This window comes from Carassius gibelio, chromosome B10 (genome assembly GCF_023724105.1).
Source record: "Carassius gibelio isolate Cgi1373 ecotype wild population from Czech Republic chromosome B10, carGib1.2-hapl.c, whole genome shotgun sequence".
NCBI lineage: Eukaryota > Metazoa > Chordata > Actinopteri > Cypriniformes > Cyprinidae > Carassius > Carassius gibelio.
Genome location: NC_068405.1, coordinates 22,250,359 through 22,273,970, shown reverse-complemented (window position 1 = coordinate 22,273,970; position 23,612 = coordinate 22,250,359). Strand labels below are relative to the sequence as shown.

Below are 23,612 nucleotides of genomic sequence, written 5' to 3'. Positions count from 1 at the left end.
CAGGAAGTGTCTTCATAAACCAAGTTTACATTGTAATACCCATGTCATTATATACTCTCTCAAATTGGTCCTGAATCATGTTTTTTTTTAAGATTTATTTTTGGTGTCTTGCCTTCATTATGATATGACAGTAGATAGCAGACAGGAAGCGAAGTGGAGGTGGGATTGGGACTTGGGACGCCCATAACACAATGGCATTGTATGACAGTACACTGCCCACTAGGCTAAATTAGGCATATGTGATAGAATTATTAATAGACAACAATAGTAGCTCTTAGGTTGATGATGTACACTATACACTACCATTCAAAAGTTTGGGGTCAGTACTTTTTTTTATTATTATATAAAAAATAAATACTTTTATTAAGCAAGGACTCTTTAAATCAGTAACATAAATAAATAAATGCTGTTATTTGGAACTTTCTATTCATAAATGAATCCTGAAAATATGTATCATGGTTTGCACAAAAATATGAAGCAGCAAAACTGTTTTCAACCCTGATAATGATAAATGTTTATTGAGCAACAAATCAACATATTCAAATGATTTCTGAAGGATCACGTGACACGGAAGACTGGAAAATTCAGCTTTGGCGTCACAGGAAGAAAATACATTTTAAAATATATTACATAAAGATTTATTTTTAATTGTAATAATACTTCACAGAATAACTGTTTTTATTGTAGTTTTTATTAAATAAATATATCTTTAGTAAACTCAAGAGACCCCAAACTGTACCGTTTATGTAGAAACTACAGTTCAGCATTATTTTTAAAAGTGTTTTTAAAATGTATTTTTTAAATATATTTTTAACAGCCAAATTCAAGGACCAAGGGTGTTCAGTGTTGCTCTACAAACATACAATAATACAGTATTAAATGTAAGCTAGCTGTTTTTCAGCATCTGGTTTAGAGTAACCCGATAGTTTCTACTCTCAACAGATAAAGTTGCTGAAAGAATTTGGTAGACACTACGCTTGTGAACATCCCTCAGCAACAGACGTGTACAGATTCATCAGAGAGAAGATCAGACATAAGAATAGCTTACTGGAAGTCTGTCTGTCTTCAGCTGTATTAAATATGTAAAGCTGCTTTGAATGTGTCAAGATTTCTGAAAGACCAGAATACTGTACAAATGTAATGCAATTCAATGTAACAATATAAAAAAACCTGCTGTATGTGATGTATTTGTTTTTAGACCACGTGTGTCAAATTAACTTAATTGTTTACCTTAATTTAAATGTGTTATAGTCAGTCACACTTCCTATTAATTAACAAAAGAAATCAGATTAAAGATCATCTGATAAAGTGCACAAGACATGTCTTTATTAATGCAAAATAAACTGCTCATGTTAAATGTGTAGTTTTCTGCCTTCATTTGTAAGTTCATGCAAACAGATTGAAATTGAGATGAAGTATTATAACAGTAGTCTGAAATAAACATAAGAAAATAAATAAATCCTTTATTTTATATCCTGAAGAGAGTCTTTTTGCTTGTTGCTTAATCTCAGCTTATTGCTTTTTTAAATAACGAAGATAAAATGATTGTTTCAGCTTTCAGTCCTTGAATCCACCTACTGAAGTTCATTATAATTTGGCACTGAGTGTTTAGAGGGTGAATGGGAGAGATAAAGAGGATGAGGGAGAAAGATAGGGTGTCTTTACATTTCCTGCTATATTATAAAACTGTTAAACACAGGCAAGCTAACTTGATCCTTTGTCGCAATAATTTAAAAATGCATAGGGTTCCATGCATGCCCTTTAAAGCCCTCCTGCTAATTTGACTTTTCAGTGTCTCATTTCTAAAATGTCCGTGCCAACTCAAGTAATGGACAGTGCAAAAATGTTCCTGCGCTGTTTTGTGCATATTCAAAATTAAAGACATTTGTATTATTGAGGGGAAACCTCTAGTTTAAGCTGCATGTTGCTTTAAGGCCAATATAACTTTAATCATCAACATGCCTCCGAGACACATGCATGCAAACTGATCCCATTACCAAGACATTGCTTAAAGCTTGCATCCTTTCATAAAACCTGCATAGATAGGCCTCTCATACCTACTGTACTGTGCTTTGGTCAGGAGATTCCTAGCTGCCAGCCTGCCTTTAAATGCTAACAGCGGGGTGTGAGTTTCTTGAAAAACAAGGGACGGAGGGATGGTAATGAAGAGAGAGGATGGTGCGAGGTGTTTAGGACTGGTCCTGGAAAGCATCCGGGTTGAAGGCTGTGTCCAAGAACCGCTCCAGCTCCACAAGGTGAGCTTTCTTGTTACCTGTGGCTGGGGCAGCTGCAGGCTCTCGGCCGGCGTACCTGAGAAGAACACATGTAAATAAAAATGTAAATGCATGTTTTAATTTATCCAAAGTGACTTACAAATGAGGTCTTACATGCAATATTACATGGCTTACACGCATTAGCAACACATGATAATTGGGTAGAAATAGTGTTGCATGAATGCATAGCATGAAAACTTCTTCAGGTCACCCCGAAGCAAACAAACAAACAATTAAGTTGATAGTTCATTTTCAAAAATGTGAAATTCTGTCATTAATTACTAACCCTAATGTCGTTCCAAAACCTGTGGCCTTTGTTTATCTTTGGAAAACAAATTAACAGATATTTTTTATGAAACTCAAGAGCTTTCTGACCCTTTATAGACAGCAACCCAACTGAAATGTTCCCAGACACAGAAACGTTGTAAGGACATCAGGGGTTCAACCACAATTTTATGAAGCTATGAGAATAATTTTGTGCATAAAAAAATAACGACATTCAACAATTATTCTTTTATATAAAGAATAGAATAAAGTCATTATTTTTTAAGTTTCCTTTGCACACAAAAAGTATTCATGTAGCTTTGTAAAAATTGGGGTTGAACCCATGATGTCACATGGACTGTTTTACCCATGTCCTAACCTTGTTTCTGTGTCTGGGAACATTTCAGTTACATTGCTGTCTATGGAGGGTCGTTTGCTTACTTTGGGGTGACTTGAAGATGTTTTCATTCTATGCATTCATGCAACAGTATTTACTGCCAATCACCACTTGTGCTGCTAATTCAGCAAACCGTGTAATTTCAGTTCCCAGAACATTTGAGAAATCTCTTGAATTTAATAAAAAAATACCTTCATTTGTGTTCTGAAAATAAGCTAACATATTACAGGTTTGGAACGACAGGGTGAGTAATTAACAACAGAATTACCATTTTGGGGTGAACTATCCGTATAAATTTGAAGCATGTTTAAAAAATTATGATTATTATTTATGATTAATTATTACTATATTATACTATTAATAATTAAAAACCATTAAAGCCATTAAATTGTTTTGTATTTGCAATGCAGTCATTTGTATACAGTAGTATCATTTTTAAATATTAATAAAGAAAAACGAAGAGAACATTTATTAAAAAAAAAAATAATGAAAATATTGTCATAAACACATGACTTCATTGTCTTTATGCCAAATATAATTCTTTCAATTTTGAAGGAAATATATAGCCCAGTTCTCGAGTAATTTTGTGAGATTCATTCTAAAGATGAATTTAAAGGCTTGAGTTACCAAACGGGACGGGTGTTGTTGAAGGTTCTGCTGATGCGTGGCTTGACATAGTCGTAGTAGCCTTGATTCTTGTGCTCTTCCTGGCACCACAGCAGCTGAGCCTGCGGATACTTCTCTGCCTCAGCTTTAACCAGGTCAAATGGGAATGGAGAAAGCTGGACAATAATACATTTCAAGTCATCAAACACCTCTTTTAACTACAAAGAGTGCAGGCAAGAAGCGAAAATGGTAATGCTAGACTCGTATAATGAGCATTCTTATTATGGAGAAATAAATACAGAACATGGCCCATTTAGAAATATAAGAATGAAAGTGTATGCAGGTACCTGCTCAATGCGGCTGATGGCCACTGTGTCCTCCAGGCCTCTGGTCTTTCGTTCTTTGGTAAGGTCATAATAAACTTTTCCTGTGCAGAAGATGAGACGCTTCACTCCAGCTGAATTCTGTGATGCACTTCCTTCTTCAGGAATGAGACGTCTGAAGTGTGTGCCTAATCAAAGCCGAACACACCTGAACATTACTAAAAATGCTCTAGCGGGACATAGAATGGCAATGGATTGCCAAGATTTCAAGTGGATAAACCTGGTAACATGTCGTCAAATCCTGACTTGGCCTCTGGGTGCCGTAGCAGTGATTTAGGCGTGAAGATAATGAGCTAGAGCAAATAGAAACAAAGATTAAAACTTCATGAAACCACAAGTTAGCTAAAAACGTATCCCACAATATTTGACCTATACATTGTCATGATTTTTCCATGTCCAGGAAAGAAAAATGTAGCCACATTAGACATTGCAAGTTCAACAGCTATTAAATACAATATTTTAGAGAAAAAAATATATATTAAAATGTACATAGCAAATATATGTTTTTCTATGAATAATCCATGATTTCAAGAACTGGAAAGCAATTGTAAAATTCTCTGATATTTCCATGTTTTTCATGGTGAGGGAAACCTGTAGAGATGATGAACAGAGTGAAATGTCTCTCACAGGCTTTCTGAAGGGCAGAAGGATCTGCCTCCGGAGAACATGGAAGTAATTTGCAGGAGTGGAGCAGTTCACCACAATCCAGTTACAGTCATAAAGCTGCCGGACGGCAAAGTCCTCTGTGATTTTCTGTGTCAAACAAATGAGTATTAAGTCGGATATTCATTGTAAAAAAATTGTGTTTGGTTAAAATTTTCATGCTTTCATGCCAGAGATTTACCGGGAAAATGTCAGGGTCGTCATTGCACATCTGCAGGAATCTCTCCGGACGGGCGGAGGAGTGCTCTGGTCCCTGAAAAGATCACAATCACAAAAGATTACAAAAGTATTGAAAAAGGGAGCGGATGAGAAGATGGAAGCTTTAGAGGTGGATTTAAGATGAAAAGACCTCACCATGCCCTCCATGCCATGAGGCAGCAGCAGCACGATCCCGTTCTGTCGGACCCACTTGGCCTGGCCGGGGGAGATGAACTGGTCGATGATGCACTGAGCTGTGTTATGAAAGTCTCCAAACTGAGCCTCCCAGAGCACTAGAGCATTAGGACTCGCCATGGCAAAGCCAAGCTCAAAACCTGCACACAATGAGACACAGACCTGAGGATGTGCTTGGTCATGGGCATATAATGTGCAGCTTCTTCTGTGTTTGTTTGACCGACAGCAACCAGCCACAGTTAATGCGGTTTATACCTACCAAGAACCCCGTATTCTGACAGGGAGCTGTTGCACACTGTATATGGAGCTTGGTTCGGGTCAATGTAGTTCATGGGAATGCAAGTCCGTTTGTCAACATTCTGATCATGTAGCACATGGTGCCGATGACTGCATGGGGATAAAACGGTAGACTATGGAGAATCAAGTGCAAAGTCAAGTTCACTCAGAAACACAAGATACAGCTGCTCTCACCTGAAGGTCCCTCTCTCCACATCCTGACCACTGAGACGCACATGAATGCCTTCCTTTAGAAGAGAACCTAAGGCCATGTATTCTCCCAAAGCCCAGTCCACTGAGCGGTTCTGCACCATCGTAGCCCTGCCCTTCAGGATACGGGTAAGACCTTAGAAGACGACGGACAGAATGAGTTCAGATGCTGGGTCGAGCCAAAAATGTATGTTTTTGAAACACAAGCTTATTTTGATTTCAGTATTTCTGCATTCAGGTAGATAGGACCTGTCGATATAGCCGGTTCCCAACATGGCTTAAAAATGACTTTGGGTACAGTCCATTTGGCTTTTCATAAATGTGTGCAGGTGTATGCAGAGATGAGAGTAAAAAGGTACCTCCATGGATAGTGAAATCCTCCACAGGCACAGAGGAAGCCACCTGACCAATGTGACTAAGCATTTCTTCATTAAGACCAGTGGATGGACAGCTCATACTCTTGGGTTGACCGTCCAGGGTGAAGAAATCTGTAGAGTTAAGCACAAATGTCAAGTAGATTTCAGAGCAAATACACGTATGTAATGTCTGTTTGGAGACATTGTACATCAACACACACACACACACATACACACACACACCCACCTGGCCAAGGTGAGTCAAGCCAGTGCTTTATATGCAAGATCTTCTCATCTTTAGAACGATTGTACGCCTCCTCACAGATTTTGTCATACTTGGCAACTTCCTCCTAATAGGACAGACAGGCAACATTATATTAATGTAAATATTCAGACAATTTATTTAAGTAAGAAGTTATTTGACTAATATTGTCAATGTTTCCTATTTTTGAAACTACAACTTAAACACCTCCGAATCCGATCAAAGGTTTGGGGTCTGTTAGATTTTTTAATGTTAAAGTCTGTTATGTTTTGTTCAGAAATACAGTAAAAACAGCATTTTGGTAAAAACATTTATAATGTTACATCAGATTTGTGTCACTTCTAATCAATTTGTTCTATTCCTTGTGAATAAAATTATTAATTTCTTTCAGAACAATATCTTTCAGACCACAAACTTTGGAATGTCAGTGCACATATACATTTTTGAAGTAATATTTGGTTAATCTGACCTCATATTCCTGTCTATTTACAGCTCCTTCGGCAATGAGCTTTTCAGCATATTTCTGCAGAACAGGTTTCTGTTTTTTTATCTGTTTGTACATTAGCGGTTGTGTAAACATTGGCTCATCCATCTCGTTGTGGCCGTTCCGTCTGTAGCTCACCTACAGCACAAAGGAGAACACCAGAGTCAACAGATAAAACACGTCTGACACACACATGGAAACATTCCGTCTTAAAAGAATGTGCTTCCCTACCAGATCAACCACCACATCTTTATGAAAGGTGGCTCTCCATTCTGCAGCTACATTACACACATACATCACAGCCTCAGGGTCGTCTGCGTTAACGTGGAAGATGGGCGCGTTGACCACTCTGGCCACGTCCGTGGGATACGGCGAGGAGCGCGCCATCCGAGGGTCAGTAGTAAAGCCAATCTAAAAAGAGGGGAACAAAAACATTTAAATAAATTAAAATATTTGTCTCAAAAAAATCTAACTTATAAGGTATCTTCAACCATTTTGTTAAATTGCACCATTTTAACCACAAATTTTCTCTTTAAAAAGCCAAGAAATGTTAACCATCTTTTCATGACAAGTGAAGATGAAATTATATGTGTTATTCTAACACAAGAAGCTATATAATACATTTATATAAAATTATAAATTATACAATACTACAGTTGGCCAGGTATTGTTTTAAGAAATCAGTGCTTTTATTTAGCAAAGATGCATTGAATTGAGCAATCATTAATAATAATAAGAAATGTTCCACTTCCTTGAACAGCAAATCAGCATATTAGAATGATTTCTAAAGGGTCATGTGACTGAAGACTAGAGTAATGATACTGAAAAACTCAGCAGTGACATCACAGAAATAAATTACATTTTAACATGATAAACAGAAAAGAGATATATTAAATTGTAATAATATTCCACAGTATTCATGTTTTTAACATATTTTTGATCAAATAAATCCATCCCGGTAAGCAGAACAAACTTCAAAAACATGAAAAAAACAAATCTTACAGAAAAACTGTAGTCCATAATCAATTTAAAGTTCCGTGCTGGTGAGAGTGTGTGAAAAACAGACCTGGTTGTTTACCACCACGTGAATAGTGCCATGTGTGGTGTAAGACGGTAGGTCACTCAGGTGGAAGGTCTCATAGACGATACCCTGACCTGCGAAGGCTGCATCTCCATGCAATAAGATGGACATCACCTTTAGAGACAAGGACACAGTCTTCTTACTGACACCATGTCAATCGTGTCTTGTTGTCTGATCACAAAAGATGATTTAAGACTGTTCTAAAAGCTGTTTACATAAAACAAGCGATCACACGTCTGTCTTTGAGGGAACTGTTTAATATTTGGATATAGGCCTCTTGATTTGTACTTCACTTTACAAAGTTACAGTCCATGTCTGTAACTCCGAGGTCATCTATAAACTAGCATTCTACTTGACAAAGTAAACTTTAAGCTGATGCTTGCACTAGAAATCTACAGTAATGATAGATTTGTTTTCCTTATGCACTGATAAAAATAATAGGGTTTCATGGGGTCTTTAAAAGAAACACTCAAGTTTAATAACATAAGCACAGTTGCTAGAAGCACGAGGGCAGTTCACACACCCTCTTGCCGTCAGAGTCACCGCAGTAGAACTGCTCTGCTTTGGTCTTGCCCTGCACTACAGGGTCCACTGCCTCTAGGTGTGAAGGGTTGGCCATTAGAGACAGAGTGATGTGGCGATCAGTGACCCGGTTGATGCGTCTGTGGTACATACCCAGATGATACTTCACATCACCTGAGCCCTAAAAAAAGTCACAAAGAGAAATTCAAACATGAACAGGACTGAAATGATAATAACACATAGTTTATATAATTTTCCCAGAAAAGTGGGAGAGGACACCTGTTTTCACAAAAAGCATGTCACCATGTATTGTGTGCAGAGCTAATTGAGCAAACCACATTTACAGTACTGAATGTTTTACATATCACTGCCCCCGGTTGTTCCAGATTAGCAACATTTGTTAAACATTATCACTTTCATTTTAAAGCTGTCATGAAATTAAAATTCATCCTATTTTCTAAATGCATGTTACTGTGAACAATTCAACTATGAACATTTATAATAATGGAAGTTTGTTTCTGCCACAGGATAAAAAAAGGTAACTGCAACGTCTTATCTCACAATTTGCAAAAAAATGTGAGATATAAACTCACAGGTAAGGCCTTTGCACACTGAGTCCGGAATTTGCATGCAAAATTGTCGCACGTCAAAAAATTAATTCGACCTCACGTTATGTCGATCATGCTTGCACACTGCCTCCAAAACTTTCATCTGTCAAAAAAAATATCGGAACAGGTTCAATTTTCTGAATGAATTGCCAGTGCTCAGATACCTACAATTATACATACAAATATTATTGTATCAAAAATACTACAAATATTATTATCACAGCTATAATTATAGCACACCAAGTCCCTGTAAACTGTGTGTGAGTGTGTGCGCGGGTACCAGACATACTGCCAGTCTCTGTTCAGGATCAATTGATTCACGGATATTGGTGGTCTTCTTTTTAATATGTGGCTCCAGTATCGCTAGCAAAACATCAAACTGAGCCACTGACATTCTAAAGTAAACTTTGAATCGTTATGGATAATCCCGCTCTTCTTGATAAGGAGGTGGACCTCTCCTTCCTCTCTACACGATCGCAGGAGTGGATGGACCCAATATTTCCGGGTCCCTAATCATCCTCACTACTTGAAGACGACATTTTGTATTGTTTTGCACTCATTAATATGCATCGGACTCAGTGTGCAAGGTTTCTATGCATGGCGAATTTTTCGGATTACGAATACGAAAAAACGCATGCGAAAATTTCGGACTCAGTGTGCAATGACTTTTACCTTTTTTCATCCTGTCGCAGAATTGTGAGATATAAACTTAAAAAATAATACATTTATAAATTTATATATATATATATATATATATATATATATATATATATATATATATATATATATATATATATATATATATATATATATATATATACATACACATATATATATATATATATATATATATATATATATATATATATATATATATATAAAAGAATAAAATAAACTGAGATAAAATGTGCTTCCTTTTTTATCTAGTGAGATCTTTATGAGAAACTCATAAAAAAAAGTCATGCATGATGTAAACTGGATTCTGAGAAGCATACAGGGTAAAGCAACTTGCACTTCTTTCTGTACTGCCATAAGAGTTTTTCTCAGCACTTAACTTATTTCTTATGGCTACATCCTTATCTGCAAATGTTATAAAGTCGCATCAGTATTTGAACCATGACTTTAAAACAGAGGTACTAAGGCCTGTGTCCTTGAGCCTCAAAAAAAGTAGATCTGGCTTTTTATCTGTGTGTAAGCTGAAATTTGTTTAGTTAACTGTATAATGAGCTGAACAAGGAACTAGTGCTGAAGGAAATGAAGAGCTGCTCACCTCATCTGCAGCTTCCAGCTTTGAATCAAACTGGCAGAAGATCTGCTCCAGCTCCTTACGGATCACATTAGCAAGCACATTCAGACGGCCTCTGATGGAGAGCAGAAAATTTAGGTATGTTTCAATGGCCCTACATGTATACTTTATTAACCAGCATGCATTTTACAGAAGGCTGCGCTCGATTTTTCTGGTCGACTAGTAGACGTTCATTTTAAGCATTAGATGGACTTCATCTGTCCTGCAGTGAGCGCTTCTATTCAGCTTGAGTACTGTATTACCTCACAGACCAGCTGTTAACTATCTGTACGTCACGGACTACGTGACTTCACCACTTTTATTTTTTTCTGCGACTAAGCCACTAATAATATTTTGGTCGGCCAAGCCTCTTCTTTTCGACTAATGGTTAGTCTACAATTAGGGGGCAGTCCTATTGTACAGTCGGTTGTTCCTCTACCTGTGTGGCATTCCCATGATAACACTCTCCACTCCGTTCTCACTAGATTTGTCGATGATGGTTTTGAGTGCAGGAATGAGAGCCTCGCACCCTTCTAGGCCAAAACGTTTCTCTGAAGACCACTTCCTCTGCAAGAACTCCTCAAACCTGGCAGCATTACCAAAACATTCACGTAATAAAAAGAATGTTATTGCATTAAAAAACAAGATATTAAAGCAAGTGTCACCTGCAAACACATGACGTAAGTGATTTGTTTGACAAAACTGATTCCCTTTCCTTTGTGTCAATATTAGTGGATGTATGAATTTATTTCCATTTTGTGAAGGGATTTGCTTAAATTGTTTGAATGGCAAATGATGCATTCAGGTCTAGCGAAAACTATGGCATGGACAGACCTTGTTGAGCGGACCATACGGGCCAGTAGTGTCCTTTTCTCGTCCAGTGTAAACTGCATCACTCCCGGCTTCTCAAACTTCTGTCTGATCCACTGGCACTGCTCCAGGTCATTGATGAACATGAACTCCACCCCGATGTGCTGACAGTAGGCCATCTGCATAGCGCAGCAAGTGAGAAGATAAATCTTTATAGTCTGATAGCAGAAAGAAAACTAATTTGTTATGTTGTTGTTGGTGGATATGTACCTCTAAGCGCCTGATTATTTCCCTGAGAGTAAGGGCACTTTCACTTCCCCCAATGAAGGTTGTTGTAGGAAGCCGGAAGACTTTATCCAGATCCGCTTCTTCCAGTCCATAGAATCCTGGCAGCAGACATGCAAACACATGGATGGGGAAAGGGGAGGAAGGGCAAGCAAAACAAAACACCACAGTGGATCCGACCGACACACATAAACACAGAGGACAAATGAAACCGTGTTAGATGAAGGAGGGATGTGGAACAAGTGTGTAATACATGAAATTTGTGCAAATAAAAGCACATTCAAGCACATAAGACACAGAACATGCGAAGAAAAAGCTAAGCCAGTGGTATAAGCAGAGGAAAGATAAGGGTGAAAAACAGATCTTTTCCAGCCCAGTCCACTAGTGCCACAGGGAGTGCATGCATAAGATACTACAGATGACCTACATATCACCTAGAAATGTGTTTCAGTGTGCAGTTGAACTCTTTTCTCATTGATTAATAAGCAACATGTGAGTGAATTCCATAAAGCAGAAATGTAGACTAGAATCTCGTATACCAGTTTGCTCTGACCTATGATCTCAAGGTGTGCTGAAACATGGCGTTCCTCACACGATGTGTTACATAAGTGGTTCCCGTTTACTTATCTCCACAACATACATGAACAAAAGTACCTCATTTCTGCAGACAAGTAAACATGATAACATTCCTGCAACACCAGTAAAACAAGAACATGCTAAACTAATCATGATTACAAAATGAAAGAAGAAATACCAAACCGAGAATGTAAGAGAAAATAACAAGTCTAGCCAAGTCAAAAGTGATATTCTGGTTTCTAGACCACATCCTTCAATGTAGGTCTGTGGGAATCAAAAAAAACAAACTAAAAACTAAAAACAACAACAAATCATCAAGAGTCACATAATTTGCATTTAATCATTCATGTCTGTAGCACAATTGGAACACTAACGTTCAATTCTTTCACAACAGTGATATTTATATTTAAACAGCACCACTATAAATTACCATAACGAAATGGCATCCATCAATGGTCACTTTGGATGAGTTTAACAGCATGTTCAAACTTGAGCGCCGAGGCTAAATCTGACATTCAGTGAGGATGAGGACATTATGTAAGAAACAGACCCTAAGCAAGGTTAATGAGGGAAATCGCCACACATGCCAGCTGGGTCTCCTGCCAGGATAACAGAGCAGTGCCCCGTGGAGTTATATAAATGCATTTCTGCTAAGAGTTGAGGATAGCTTCAATTCCAGTTGTTATTTTAGTCTTATTTATATTTTATTATAGTATTTATAGTAAATATTGTAATTTTTATTATTATTTTAAAAATACTTCTATTTCACTTTATTTTTTCAGCTTTAGTTATTTTAGTACTTCTAGTCAGACTGATTTTAATTTACCTAAGCAATATTCCTATTTTCATTTTTCAAAGATAACATAAAAAAAAAAAAAAGTTTAATCATGGTTTTAGGTTGTTTTGTTTAAAAAAAAAAACCAATACTGGTATAAACTGTTTGGGAAAAGCATGCTCAAGTGTTCACTAACAGCCTTATAAAACTAGGCCCAAGAACATTGTTTGGACATGCAAAACCAAGGACAGTTACTACGAAGAAGAGCAATAAGACGGCATTAAGTCTGAAAATCAGATAGAATTTTTAAACAAAGGAATTAATGTATAAAAAAGTATTATAACTATTGCTTTTATATTATTAGTAATAAAAAAGCAAACATTATAATACTTTCTCGTTTTCCGTCAGCATTAAGCAAATACACATTTATATGATTTAAACAAATCTTTGAATGACTAATGAACATTAGTCTAATGAACTCCAGCAGTGAGAGCTTGTGAAGTGTGCATTTTTATCCAGTGTTCTTAAATATTAATAAAAAAATAATTATTATTTTGGCCACACTGCTTTCCAAGATATTGGTATCAGCTGTCAAAAAAACCAATATCGGTCGACCACTAGACAGAATGCACATTGGGACGCTGGGACCAGAATGGATCAGATTGCTTTCTCACTACAACCCGAACCACTCCAGAGTTTGTTTTCTATCGAGCCGAGACCTCGTTGAGGCGATCTTGGACCGATTGTTTTGTCATGGATCCAAGCTCGATTGCGGTGTTCACATATGCTAAAACGAACTGAGCTAAGGCCTGGTTCACACGGGACGATTTTAAAATTGTCGGCCGATTTTCCAAATATGAGAGACCCCACACACAGCGATAAAAAATCACGGGTTTAACAGTTTTGGTCGTTCCGTGTGTGGTGTGCAGCCACACGGCAATATCAACTCATCACACACGAACCGATTTGACTCCCGAGCATTCCCAGGTCAGACGAGAAATCTCGCAAAATCCCTCGAGATCAAACGTGACTTTAGAGTAAACAATCATGGCGGACGAAGAGGATGCAGTGGCCATAGTTTGTGCTTTGTTTTTTAACGAAAAAAAAAAAGAAAAGGCGATGGTCAAAGAGGTGGAGACAACGCGAGCATGGACTATACTTGCTATATCATAATATGGAGATAAGTTGTTGTTTTCTCTCATAGAAATGTTGTTACGTACTACACAGATTAATAACCGTTGAAATAAACGTTCATATATTCGTTTCCATGTACTCTGGTGGACTGCAGTTGTGGATGTAGTTATGCTCATCGACTTTATTTGTATTTGTTATATTATATACGCCTGCTGTTTTGATTTTGTTTCCCGGTACTATCACTGCCTCGTCACCTCACTTTCTGATTGGCTACACGCCACAGTCCACAGGCTGCGTGATTGTTTGTCCTCGGGGGACACCACACACGAGACGATCGGAGCGGTCCCGACATTCTTCCGAGCAGAGGAGAGCAGTCTTAACACACCACACACGGCAGGAATATTTGATCAGATTATTTTACGATAATCGGAGCATCCTAAGATTGTCAGAAGGGGTGAATCGGGGCTAAAATCGGCCTAATTATCCTGCCGTGTGAACCAGCCTTAAGGGGGAAAACGCGCCCGGTACTGAAACAATGGGCCAGGTGTGAAAACACCCTTAATCACTGTTTTTTGATCAGGGAACTGGTGGGAGCTTCTGAAAATGCTACCAAAGTGCACTAACTAGTCCTCATACCTCACGCTGTTACATAAGACAAATGGGCTTTAAAAACAGCTGTATCTGAGAAGTTAAAAAGCTGTACATTAAAAAAAGTTAATTCCCAGTGTGTCGACATGACCAGTGTTACAAACCTATTTTTGTTTTAACGGTTGTACCACGTCATGACCTGAAAAGAACTGAATCTGTGAGTTGTTCTAAGAAAAAGCACTGAGCGAAGCATTTCCACTGAATGAAACACAGAACAATGCAGCGCTAGAAACTCCCTCACCCCAAACACTGTAATGCACTTTGAAACCCGACTGTCAATAGACTGACAACTCCCTAGTACTGGATGCTCACTGACAATAAGCCTGCCATTGATAAAAAGGCTCTAAAATATCAAGCTTTAACATTAGGAGGAACTGATCAGACAGCAAAGCCATTTGGTATGCTGAAAATTAGAATCTTTTTATTTTAAGTTTGCTTAAGTGGAAGACTAAACTGCCAAAACACATTTTCATAATTAGTATTTTTGTCTTGTTTTTTTATTTTTAATCAATCAAGATCAAATTTACTAAGGATTACGCTTAAAACATGAACATTTTCTAGTAACTTAATTGAATATATATGTAAACAATTCCGTAAATGCATCTCTTTATATGGGTGCTTAGATTTTTATACTGTGAAAACCACACAAAATTACCTACTTACATTTTTTTTATTTGCAGGGTGTGTAATGATTATTAATGAAATCAGTCACAACGTCTCCTTCACAAATGTTCCTGACAAAAGGATCCTGAAGATCAGGAATCAAAACATGAGCTATTTTGAGTTTGTATGAGGCATTCTGATGTTTCACATTTCCCAAGTTGTTGAGCATGTTGACTTTATGGGTGTGGCTTGTCTTTTGCTGAAGGTTTTCAGTCATCCACACTGAATGCGTGTGCAGATAAATCTTTACAAACGGTATGTGCATAACAGATAATACAATGAGAAATAAAGCAACTGCTATGCACAGCATTCAGAAAGGCCTACAGCCTAGGCATACCAGTGCAATAATAAAGACACTGTGAGAGGATATGAAAATGGAAATCTGCAGAGAGAAAGGGGAACTACAGCATGAAACTAGATGAGAGAAGTATTTCACTGATGAGCAGACACTTCTGAGGACAAGAGTGAGGGGTACAAAGACATTAGGATACATCATTTACAATGGGCAAAGCCAGGGGATTGGATATGATAAAGTACAAACTAGGCTCTGATCCAAAACTTAATCTGGCATCATTTTTTTGGCATCATGTTTTCAAAAAAGACACCTTAAATTGATCAATCGATCACGAGATTTACAAGAAATATTTTAAGTCTTACTATGTAAAAGGAATACTGCTGTAAAAAAAAGCACCTTATTTGTTTAAAGTGTTTGCAAGCCAAATCTTATTGCACTTTTGCCCATATAGCAGTACTTTTAAATGAAAAAAGTGCACAATACATTACTTTTGAACTCATTATTGAATTTTGAGCATTCAATGTGATCAATTGCAGAAAAATCATGTGATTAATTGCGGTTAAAAAAATTTAATTGTTGCTTAGCACTAATATATTAATCGCATGATTTTTCTGCAAGCTGGGTAACAATTAAAAAATGTAATTGCAATTTATCGCAAGATTTTTCTTCAATTTCACTTAATGTTTGTGTGTGCTATATTTATATTAGGACTTATTAGAGTATTGAGCTGCCTATTGCAATACTGCAATCAACTGATTAGTGACAGCTAGGTTTGGAACAAGGCCATCATCTCCAATATCACCCATCTCCCAAGCAATGTTTACATTATGTTGAATCTGCAAACAAACCACACTCACTGCTGGGTGTGTTGGAATTTTACCCATTGCAAATATCCAAACAGATCTGGATCTACTCCAGGTAAGGGAGGACAGCACAAAAATAAGCCATGCCACATAAAAAGATTCAATCATTCTCCAACGCCTGATCAAAACCTCACCAAGTTTATCAGAGGATGTGATTATATCTCCCGGGACGCACGAATCAAGATCTGCATCCATAATTCCCAGAGGATCCAGCTGTGCAACATGATGCCCCCGGATCTGCAGGGAGTTCCAGGAAAAAAGACGTACAGATAGAAAAAGAAAAAGAAGAGAAGGGAGGACAGTAACTCCAAAGAACAGTATGGACAGTTAAGGAGGTAAGTTTGGGACAGATTGAGTGTGAAAACCACCAGAGAGATGACAGAAGAACAGGGACAGAAGGACACAGAGCAATGTTAACACTGAATGAGCATGCTCCCAATCACACTGAACACCACAAGCAGTTCTCACCGGACTGATGGGACCCGATACTAAGCGGGGCATTGTCAAAATTTACACAACTGATGCCCAAAGGGTCGAGTTTGGCTATATGATGACCTCTGACCTGTAAATAAGGCAACAGCACTTACAAGCTTATCAGAGGAGTGCAATCACAGATTAACTCTCTTTATTAAAGGGTTAATTCACCCAAAAATAAACATTAGCCTATGTTTTCCTCCCCCTCAAAGCATCCTATGTGTATTTGACTATCTTCTTTTAGATTAATCCAATTGGATTCATATAAAAAACTGTAGCCTTAGAATGGGGGTATGCTGGTGTTGGTTGTCAACAGTTTAGAAGACGTGAAATAAAGTGCGTGCATCCGTAATAAAAGGCATCCTGTAGTGAATCCATGCATTTTTATAAGATGAATATCCATATTTCATATGTAATAAACTTCACTTTTCTCTCACTTTCAGTGATTATGGTATGTGGAAGACTTTCCAGAAGATGATGTAAGATGTATGCATCGTGTGTGCACCACTGAGAAATGCAGGCACAAAGGAAACAAAGTTTCCTTATTTTAGCAAAGGAAAACCAATCTCCTCTTGGTTTATATCAAAATCCTCCTAAGTGTTTCTTTACAAATCCTCATTTTATACTTCTTATTAATGAATGGCGTTTTGTTTCGTCTCTGCATTCGTCACTTATCACACAAAATTGACATCTTACATCATCCGCCGGAACGATTTCCACTCATGACAGTCAGCGGAAGTGAGAAAAAAGTTGTTAATTACATTTGAAATATGTATATTTATCTTACAAAAATGCATGGATTCGCTACAGGATACCTTTATTCACCCCCCGGACCCATGTGAGGCATGTTATATTATGGATACACACACTTTATTTCACAACACCCACTTATCCCCGCTGAATGGCTTGGAGGGGCCAGGACAATTTTTTTAAGAAGAAACTCACATACACTAACCCTTTAAGGCACTTATATTTTATATTAAAATGGTCCTAGCATTTTAATTAATTGAATTAGCCAAGATAATACATTAAGAATATGCCATGGTTAAGGATAAATTTAAATAAATTCTGTGGAGATTTGCAGATAATAGCCGTGTTTCCACTATCGAGCTAGGACCGGGCGTGCTAGTGCGTGCCAGGGCCAGTCGCGTTTCCACTGTCACTTCTGGGGCTTGATCGTGCCACGCCGGGGCTTCCTCGGGGCCAACGGCCAGTGTTTTTTGGCCCGATGAAAACCTTGGGCCAAAGCGGGCCAGCTGGGGCTAGAGGAGGGGTTATGAACAAAGGCGGAGTTTCCCCGTGTCTAGAGAGCGTCAGCGCGGATCATTTCAGAAAGATAACAGCTTTAACACCAGTATTAAAGACGTTTTAAAATAAGTTGAGCACAAAACTCACTCTTAGTTAGCAACAAGTGTTTGAAATAACTTGATCCGATGTGGATTTTAATCACTAAACAAGGCAGAAATATTTATAAGCGATGTAAAAGACTATGCATGCTAAACATTAACGTTACCATAGTAAACATGGTAAAATATGACCACTTGGATAAATCAGACGTCAGCTTCTTATTCTCTATTACAATTGTGTATTTATTAAGTAACATTTTATCTGTCATCTCGTTTCGTGAGTTTAGCTCCACGTTGCATATCATCAAAATATAATAATTATTTTTGTTTGGGAGCTTTTATAAAAATAGAGAGTCTGTGCTGAGGATCATGTCAGAAAAATAACAGCTTTAACACCAGAAATAAACACTTTTTTAAATAAGTCGAGTTCAAAACTCTCTTTCAGTCAGCAGCGAGTGTTTGAAATAACTTGATCCAATGTGGATTATAATCACCATACAAGGCTGAAATATTTATAAGCGATGAAAAAGATATGCACGCTAAACATATAGTAAACAAGGTAAAATATGACCACTTGAAGAAATCAGACGTCAGCTCCTTATTCTCTATCACAATCGTGTATTTATTAAGTAACTTATATTATCTGTCACAATCCTCGTCTCGAGAGTTTTTCTCACGTTGCCTATCATAAAAGAATATAGCCTTATAATGTTTTTTGTTCGGGAGCTTTTATAAAATAGAGATATTATCATTCATTGGCTTCATGATGGCTACTGTGGCTAATAAACAGAAACAGACTCGACTGAATAAGCAGGCTATTTTCATAAGCGTTAAAAATAAATAAATAAAATAGAAATAAGTGCATTTATGTGTGATTAATTTTGAGTCCTGATAAATTAAATCAATATGATCAATGTATCATGTATTCTATAGTTAAAACATCGAAGCTTTTGAATTTGAATATATAATAAAGCATGGAAACAAACGGCCGCTTTTATCATGTTCGTTTTGTGATCGCGCATGTTCCAGTGACTTATTTCTTAGTTTTCTGATAACTTCTCTTTGATGGTGAAATTTTGAGGTTGCATGACGTTGTTCTGAGAGGCGTGTAAAGGGCGTGTTTTAGTTACGTGCAGCGGTGCTTCAGGCTCCACTGTGGAAACCTTGCGCTATTCTGGCCTCGGTGCTACTGGCCCCGGGCTATGAGCCCCGCCCGGCCCGCTTTAAGCCCTGGCTCGCACTGGCCCGACAGTGGAAATGCAACTATTGATTATGTGTTAAAAATATCCACTTGTATAAGGATAATATGAGGTCCTCATCTACTTTATCCAAATATTATACCAGCAACATATGACTGAAACTTGGAAAGTTTGGAAGGAAGGGGACTTTATTTAGGCAGCACACTACCAGCAAAAAGGATTGGTGACTTGTTCTTTAGTTTTTTACAGAGTGAAGTCATTAAAACAATGAAATAACATCAATTTGCACACATAATCAAAAGTCTAGGGTTGTTAAGATTTAAAAATACATATTTTTGAAAGAAGTCTTGAATGCTCACCTAGGCTGCATTTATTGTATCAAAAACAGTAAATATTGTGAAATATTATTTAAAAAAATGTAAATTTATGTTTGAATATATTTTAAAACATAATTCAGGGCTCCAGACTGCGACCAAATGGTCAGATCTTGCAACCATTTTTTCTGCCTGTGCGAATACATTTTGTGTGCGGTTGATGTTAAATATTTATGTGGAAACTGTTACACATTTATTTAATTTTTTTTATAAATAGAAATTTAGAAAGAAAAGCATCTATTTAAAATATAAATCTTTTGTAACATTCAAATGTCTTTGACACTACCAATCAATTTAATGCATCCTAGCCGGATTCAATTTATCTTTTATTAAAAAACTAAACTTTCTTACCCCAAACTTTTGAATGGTACTATAAATACGGGAATTATTATTACAACAACAATAAGATGATGGGAAAACAGCAGCAGTAGAGTCCTCTCCTCCAACCTCCTTGGTGAAATTAACATTTTAGCCTTCATACCTGGTAGGCACGGATGAGGGACTGCACAGCAAGGTGGTCTTCCACTAGTTTTTCCACATTCGGCTGAGCTCCAACCAGTGCCTGGGCCTGAGACAGTCCTGAGAGACTCACCCCCACTGGAGGTGGACTTTGGTAGGCAGAGCCAGGGGGAGCGCCTGCATTGGCGTTTCGGAAGAAGATGTCCCAAGACTGTTGAGAAAGGAGCAAAGATATCATAGTAGGAGAATAATAACAATACTTCAAGTGCTGTACACAGAATACATTTAAAAAAAAAAAAGATTCCTTTTAATTTGTTAAAATACATTCAATGATGTACATGATATTATTCTGGTTTATTAAGATAAAACAGATGCCGACTAGCAGAATGTATGACTTGCATCATCACACAGGAATCGGAAACATCTACTTTTCTTCATCTCCAATTCACTTGGGAACTGTGGTCACAACTGCGTAAACTGTAGGAAGGGGTCAAACTTCAGTACTGCTATTCTGAGTAGCAAAACTTCACTGGATAAGCTGGATGTTCGGTTGCATAACCGAAGACTTCTGTTGCAATCATCTGCAAATCTCTAGGTTCATGCAGGGACAGAAAGAAACAGCAATTTGAACATTAGACCACGTCTGACCTTGTTCTGCTCATGAGGGCTTACTTTCCTACATATCAGGTCACTGTGATTCAATGACACATCACACAGGACCTCATACTAACCTGATAAATGTCTAATAGGATTTGAGGAGCTAAAGAGCTCAGTGTGTTAAATTGAGAGCCAATGCTGTATCATCTTGCAGCGGGGCACAGGAGGAAGGTCTCAACTGTAGTGAAACTATTACACACTTCCTTCACGGATTTCCACAAAAATGTTATGTACTTCTGCTCCAAACAGTCTGTGTTTTGTACTTTTATCTTTTGCTTCCCATTTGAAGAATAACTTATACTACTGTGGTTCAATGACGAGTGAAATACTTCAAGGTTAAAGCGAATTTAAACAAACAAACAAACAAAGAAAGTGATAGAAATGTGTATAAATATGTATAGTAATATATAAATGTATATACATACAGTACTGGCTGTTCATCTAAAGGTACGCTTAAGTGTGTTATTCAAACAAATAAAGAAAGATACAAAGCTAAATGAAATGAACACAACAAGTTTGACCACTGCACTTAACGAAGCATGTTTCAGTATGACACATGCATCACAGTTTCTCAGAAAACATTTAGTTCCAGTTTAATAACATCCTGGAAACTACACAAGTGCATGTGAAATGATTTAGAAGAAATATCTTACTTAACAGCCCTGCAAAGCTAAGCTTACTGTCTGAGAGGGGAAACAAATTCACATTGTGAAACATGGATGTCCTCCAGCAACAGAAGATCCTTTGCAGTTTATTAGACAACCAAACCAGTCCAGTTAAAAAAAAAGAATCATTCTAACTGCCTTGTGAAAAGAATAAAATGATTCATTTCTAAAGATCTGACTCAAAAGCTTACTTTTAATTTAGAAAAATCAAGACAACTCTTACATGAACCTGTCAAGCAGAATATAGGGCAGAAGTCAAGACTTTTTTAAAAATACCTCGTGCAAATTCATATGGGTGCTTGGATTGAGTACTTAAAGAACCACTTTTTGTGCACCATAACATAGAAATAGGTTTCTATTAAATTAAAAATGATGACAAGTTTTAATTTTGGGTGGACTGCTCTTTCAACACGCAAACAATCACCAATTCATCTTTTTAAAATGAACGCCGAAGACCAACAAGGAAAGTCCTTTGAGAGCTGGAGTAAGTTATTAAGTTGTGATGAAAGATTATGAAGGCTGTTTTTTTTTCTGTAGTGTAACATATACAGATTAATCTTCCACTATGAACAGGAATGTGTATCGTGAAAGTAAACAGTGGATTTGGATTCCACATGGATTTTAAGCATCATAACTTAGGTATAGCAGCAATGAATCCAGGATTTCGTCACAAAATCCTCTATGCTGTGAGCCGACGTCTTACCTTGTGCACACTCTTTGGGTTCTCCAGCCATGCGTAGTACATCTCTTCCACATAGTTAGAGCTTGTCCCATTGAGAAAAGGCTCAGCGGTGAGAGGGGCCGCATAGCACCTAAAGGGCTGAAACGTCCTTAGGGCCCCAGGCGTAACCGCTGTCCTCTGTTGTGAGAAACTTGTAGCATTCCAAGAGGCTGTGAGCGGCCCTAACCGTGCAGCGCAAGTCCTTAAGCGATGCATCGCAGTCTTTAAACCGGCTCCACAACCTCTCCAAACCAACCACGAGAACTAAAGCTCCACACAGCACTGAATCCAACAGATCCTGATGTGTTCCTTTAATACAGGTGCTTGTCCTTCTACTCCTCCGCTCAGGGTCTATTCGATTAAAGTCCCAGGAAACTGAAAGTAACACCAGACGAAGCACATCATTAAAAAAGATGAATTAAATGGTGGCAACAGTAAATGCTTAGGAATGAATAGCATGTTTTTGTGCCTGTCCTACAGGTCTGTTTTGATCAGAAGTCACGCAAAGGATTCTTCCCAAGCCTGAGACAGTTGCAAGTGTGTGCTGTCCTTTAATTTATGAAAAAGATTGTTTTATATGTATGTGGAACAACATTTATAAACCATGAAACACTCTAAACCCATATCTCATATGACATCATATCACAAAAAGCATTCGTCATGTCGGCAATAAAAAGTTCAAACACTGTATAAACAAGACACTTCTACTCAGCTTGCATCAGGGTTGCTGAACCTGTAATGTGTGTAACGTTACAGTAAATCAATGGATACCAAAACCTTGTTGAAATAATCAACTTGACATGCGTTTCTAATAGTAATGAAGTGCTGATGTCAACTTTTCATGTCTGTATGTGCATAGGGAAATTCTTTCCTTAACGAATTAGATTTTTAAGAGGTGAAAAAGAAGTAAACAAAGAGCAAAATAGTCATTAATAAGTTTAAATAAGAGTTTAAAATCTTAGCAGCAGTGAAGGTCTCATGAGTAACGGACCACACCGGCTAGCTTCAGCTAACACGAGCTAATACCAAAACTCTCTATTAAACCATCAAACGTGTATTTAAACTTCCCACGCCTCAGGGGAAGATCATACAATAGCACATTATACCGCTTTAACAACACATACAGCATTAACTGTGTCTAATAACAGAGTTTTCTCCTCAGTACCGGTAAGGTTGCTGACAGATGCAGAACTGACTCGCTAACGCCTCACCGGCAGAATCATTCAAATCAAAAGCGATGTGCAAAGATAGATAAAAGCGATTCAGATACTTACTCTCAGAGCACGAGATCCTCTATAGTGCCGTTTAATGTCACAAAACACACGAATTAAAGGGGAAAAGTGAGGTATCAGGAGCGGGAAGCGTCTCGTAATTAGATAAATGAGTCGCTCGTTTCTAGGCAGCGCGCGAGCAGAACACCATCTCCGCATCACGAGCTCGTATGACGTCAGCCACCCGGCGCGAGCTTTTTCCAATATTTTGTGTAAAGATCAATACACTGCGCAAATATTTATCTTTATTAAGAAAATACCGTATATTTTAAAGAAGTAGTTGGTTCTTAGCTAATTTTATTCTTAAAAGAAATACTCAAATACAGATAAATTT

At 37.6% G+C, this 23,612-nt stretch overlaps 1 protein-coding gene across 4 annotated transcripts; it reads right to left on the bottom strand.

Annotated features, from left to right (window-relative positions):
- Nucleotides 1-1,304: 1,304 nt before the first annotated feature.
- ogdhb (oxoglutarate dehydrogenase b) lies at nt 1,305-23,449 on the bottom strand. Of its 4 annotated transcripts, none has more exons than XM_052567065.1 (23): nt 23,282-23,449; nt 21,990-22,382; nt 19,987-20,175; nt 16,581-16,674; nt 11,144-11,259; nt 10,898-11,052; nt 10,503-10,649; nt 10,049-10,139; nt 8,172-8,351; nt 7,634-7,762; nt 6,799-6,978; nt 6,553-6,705; nt 6,069-6,171; nt 5,825-5,953; nt 5,451-5,601; nt 5,239-5,366; nt 4,941-5,119; nt 4,768-4,839; nt 4,551-4,676; nt 4,144-4,216; nt 3,888-4,051; nt 3,562-3,716; nt 1,305-2,310 (listed from the first exon to the last, which is right to left on the bottom strand). In XM_052567065.1, the coding sequence occupies exons 2-23, from the start codon at nt 22,221-22,223 to the stop codon at nt 2,190-2,192; spliced, it is 3,069 nt and encodes a 1,022-aa protein (XP_052423025.1). In that variant the 5' UTR covers nt 22,224-22,382; nt 23,282-23,449; the 3' UTR covers nt 1,305-2,189. The 4 variants fall into 4 exon arrangements, with proteins under 4 accessions (XP_052423025.1, XP_052423024.1, XP_052423026.1 ...); XM_052567064.1 differs by lacking the exon at nt 16,581-16,674 and adding an exon at nt 16,247-16,349; XM_052567066.1 differs by lacking the exons at nt 16,581-16,674; nt 23,282-23,449 and adding exons at nt 16,247-16,349; nt 20,364-20,555 and having other exon boundaries at nt 21,990-22,131.
- Between the last annotated feature and the right edge of the window lie 163 nt (nt 23,450-23,612).

Excerpts from the sequence above, each read along its gene's own strand:
- ogdhb (XM_052567064.1), bottom strand. The coding sequence starts at position 22,223 with ATGCATCGCTTAAGGACTTGCGCTGCACGGTTAGGGCCGCTCACAGCC. Across the intron at positions 8,352-10,048 it reads AGCTGGAAGCTGCAGATGAG|GGCTCAGGTGATGTGAAGTA; the intron begins GTGAGCAGCTCT and ends GACTTTTTTTAG. Across the intron at positions 5,602-5,824 it reads GGATTTCACTATCCATGGAG|GTCTTACCCGTATCCTGAAG; the intron begins GTACCTTTTTAC and ends TCGTCTTCTAAG.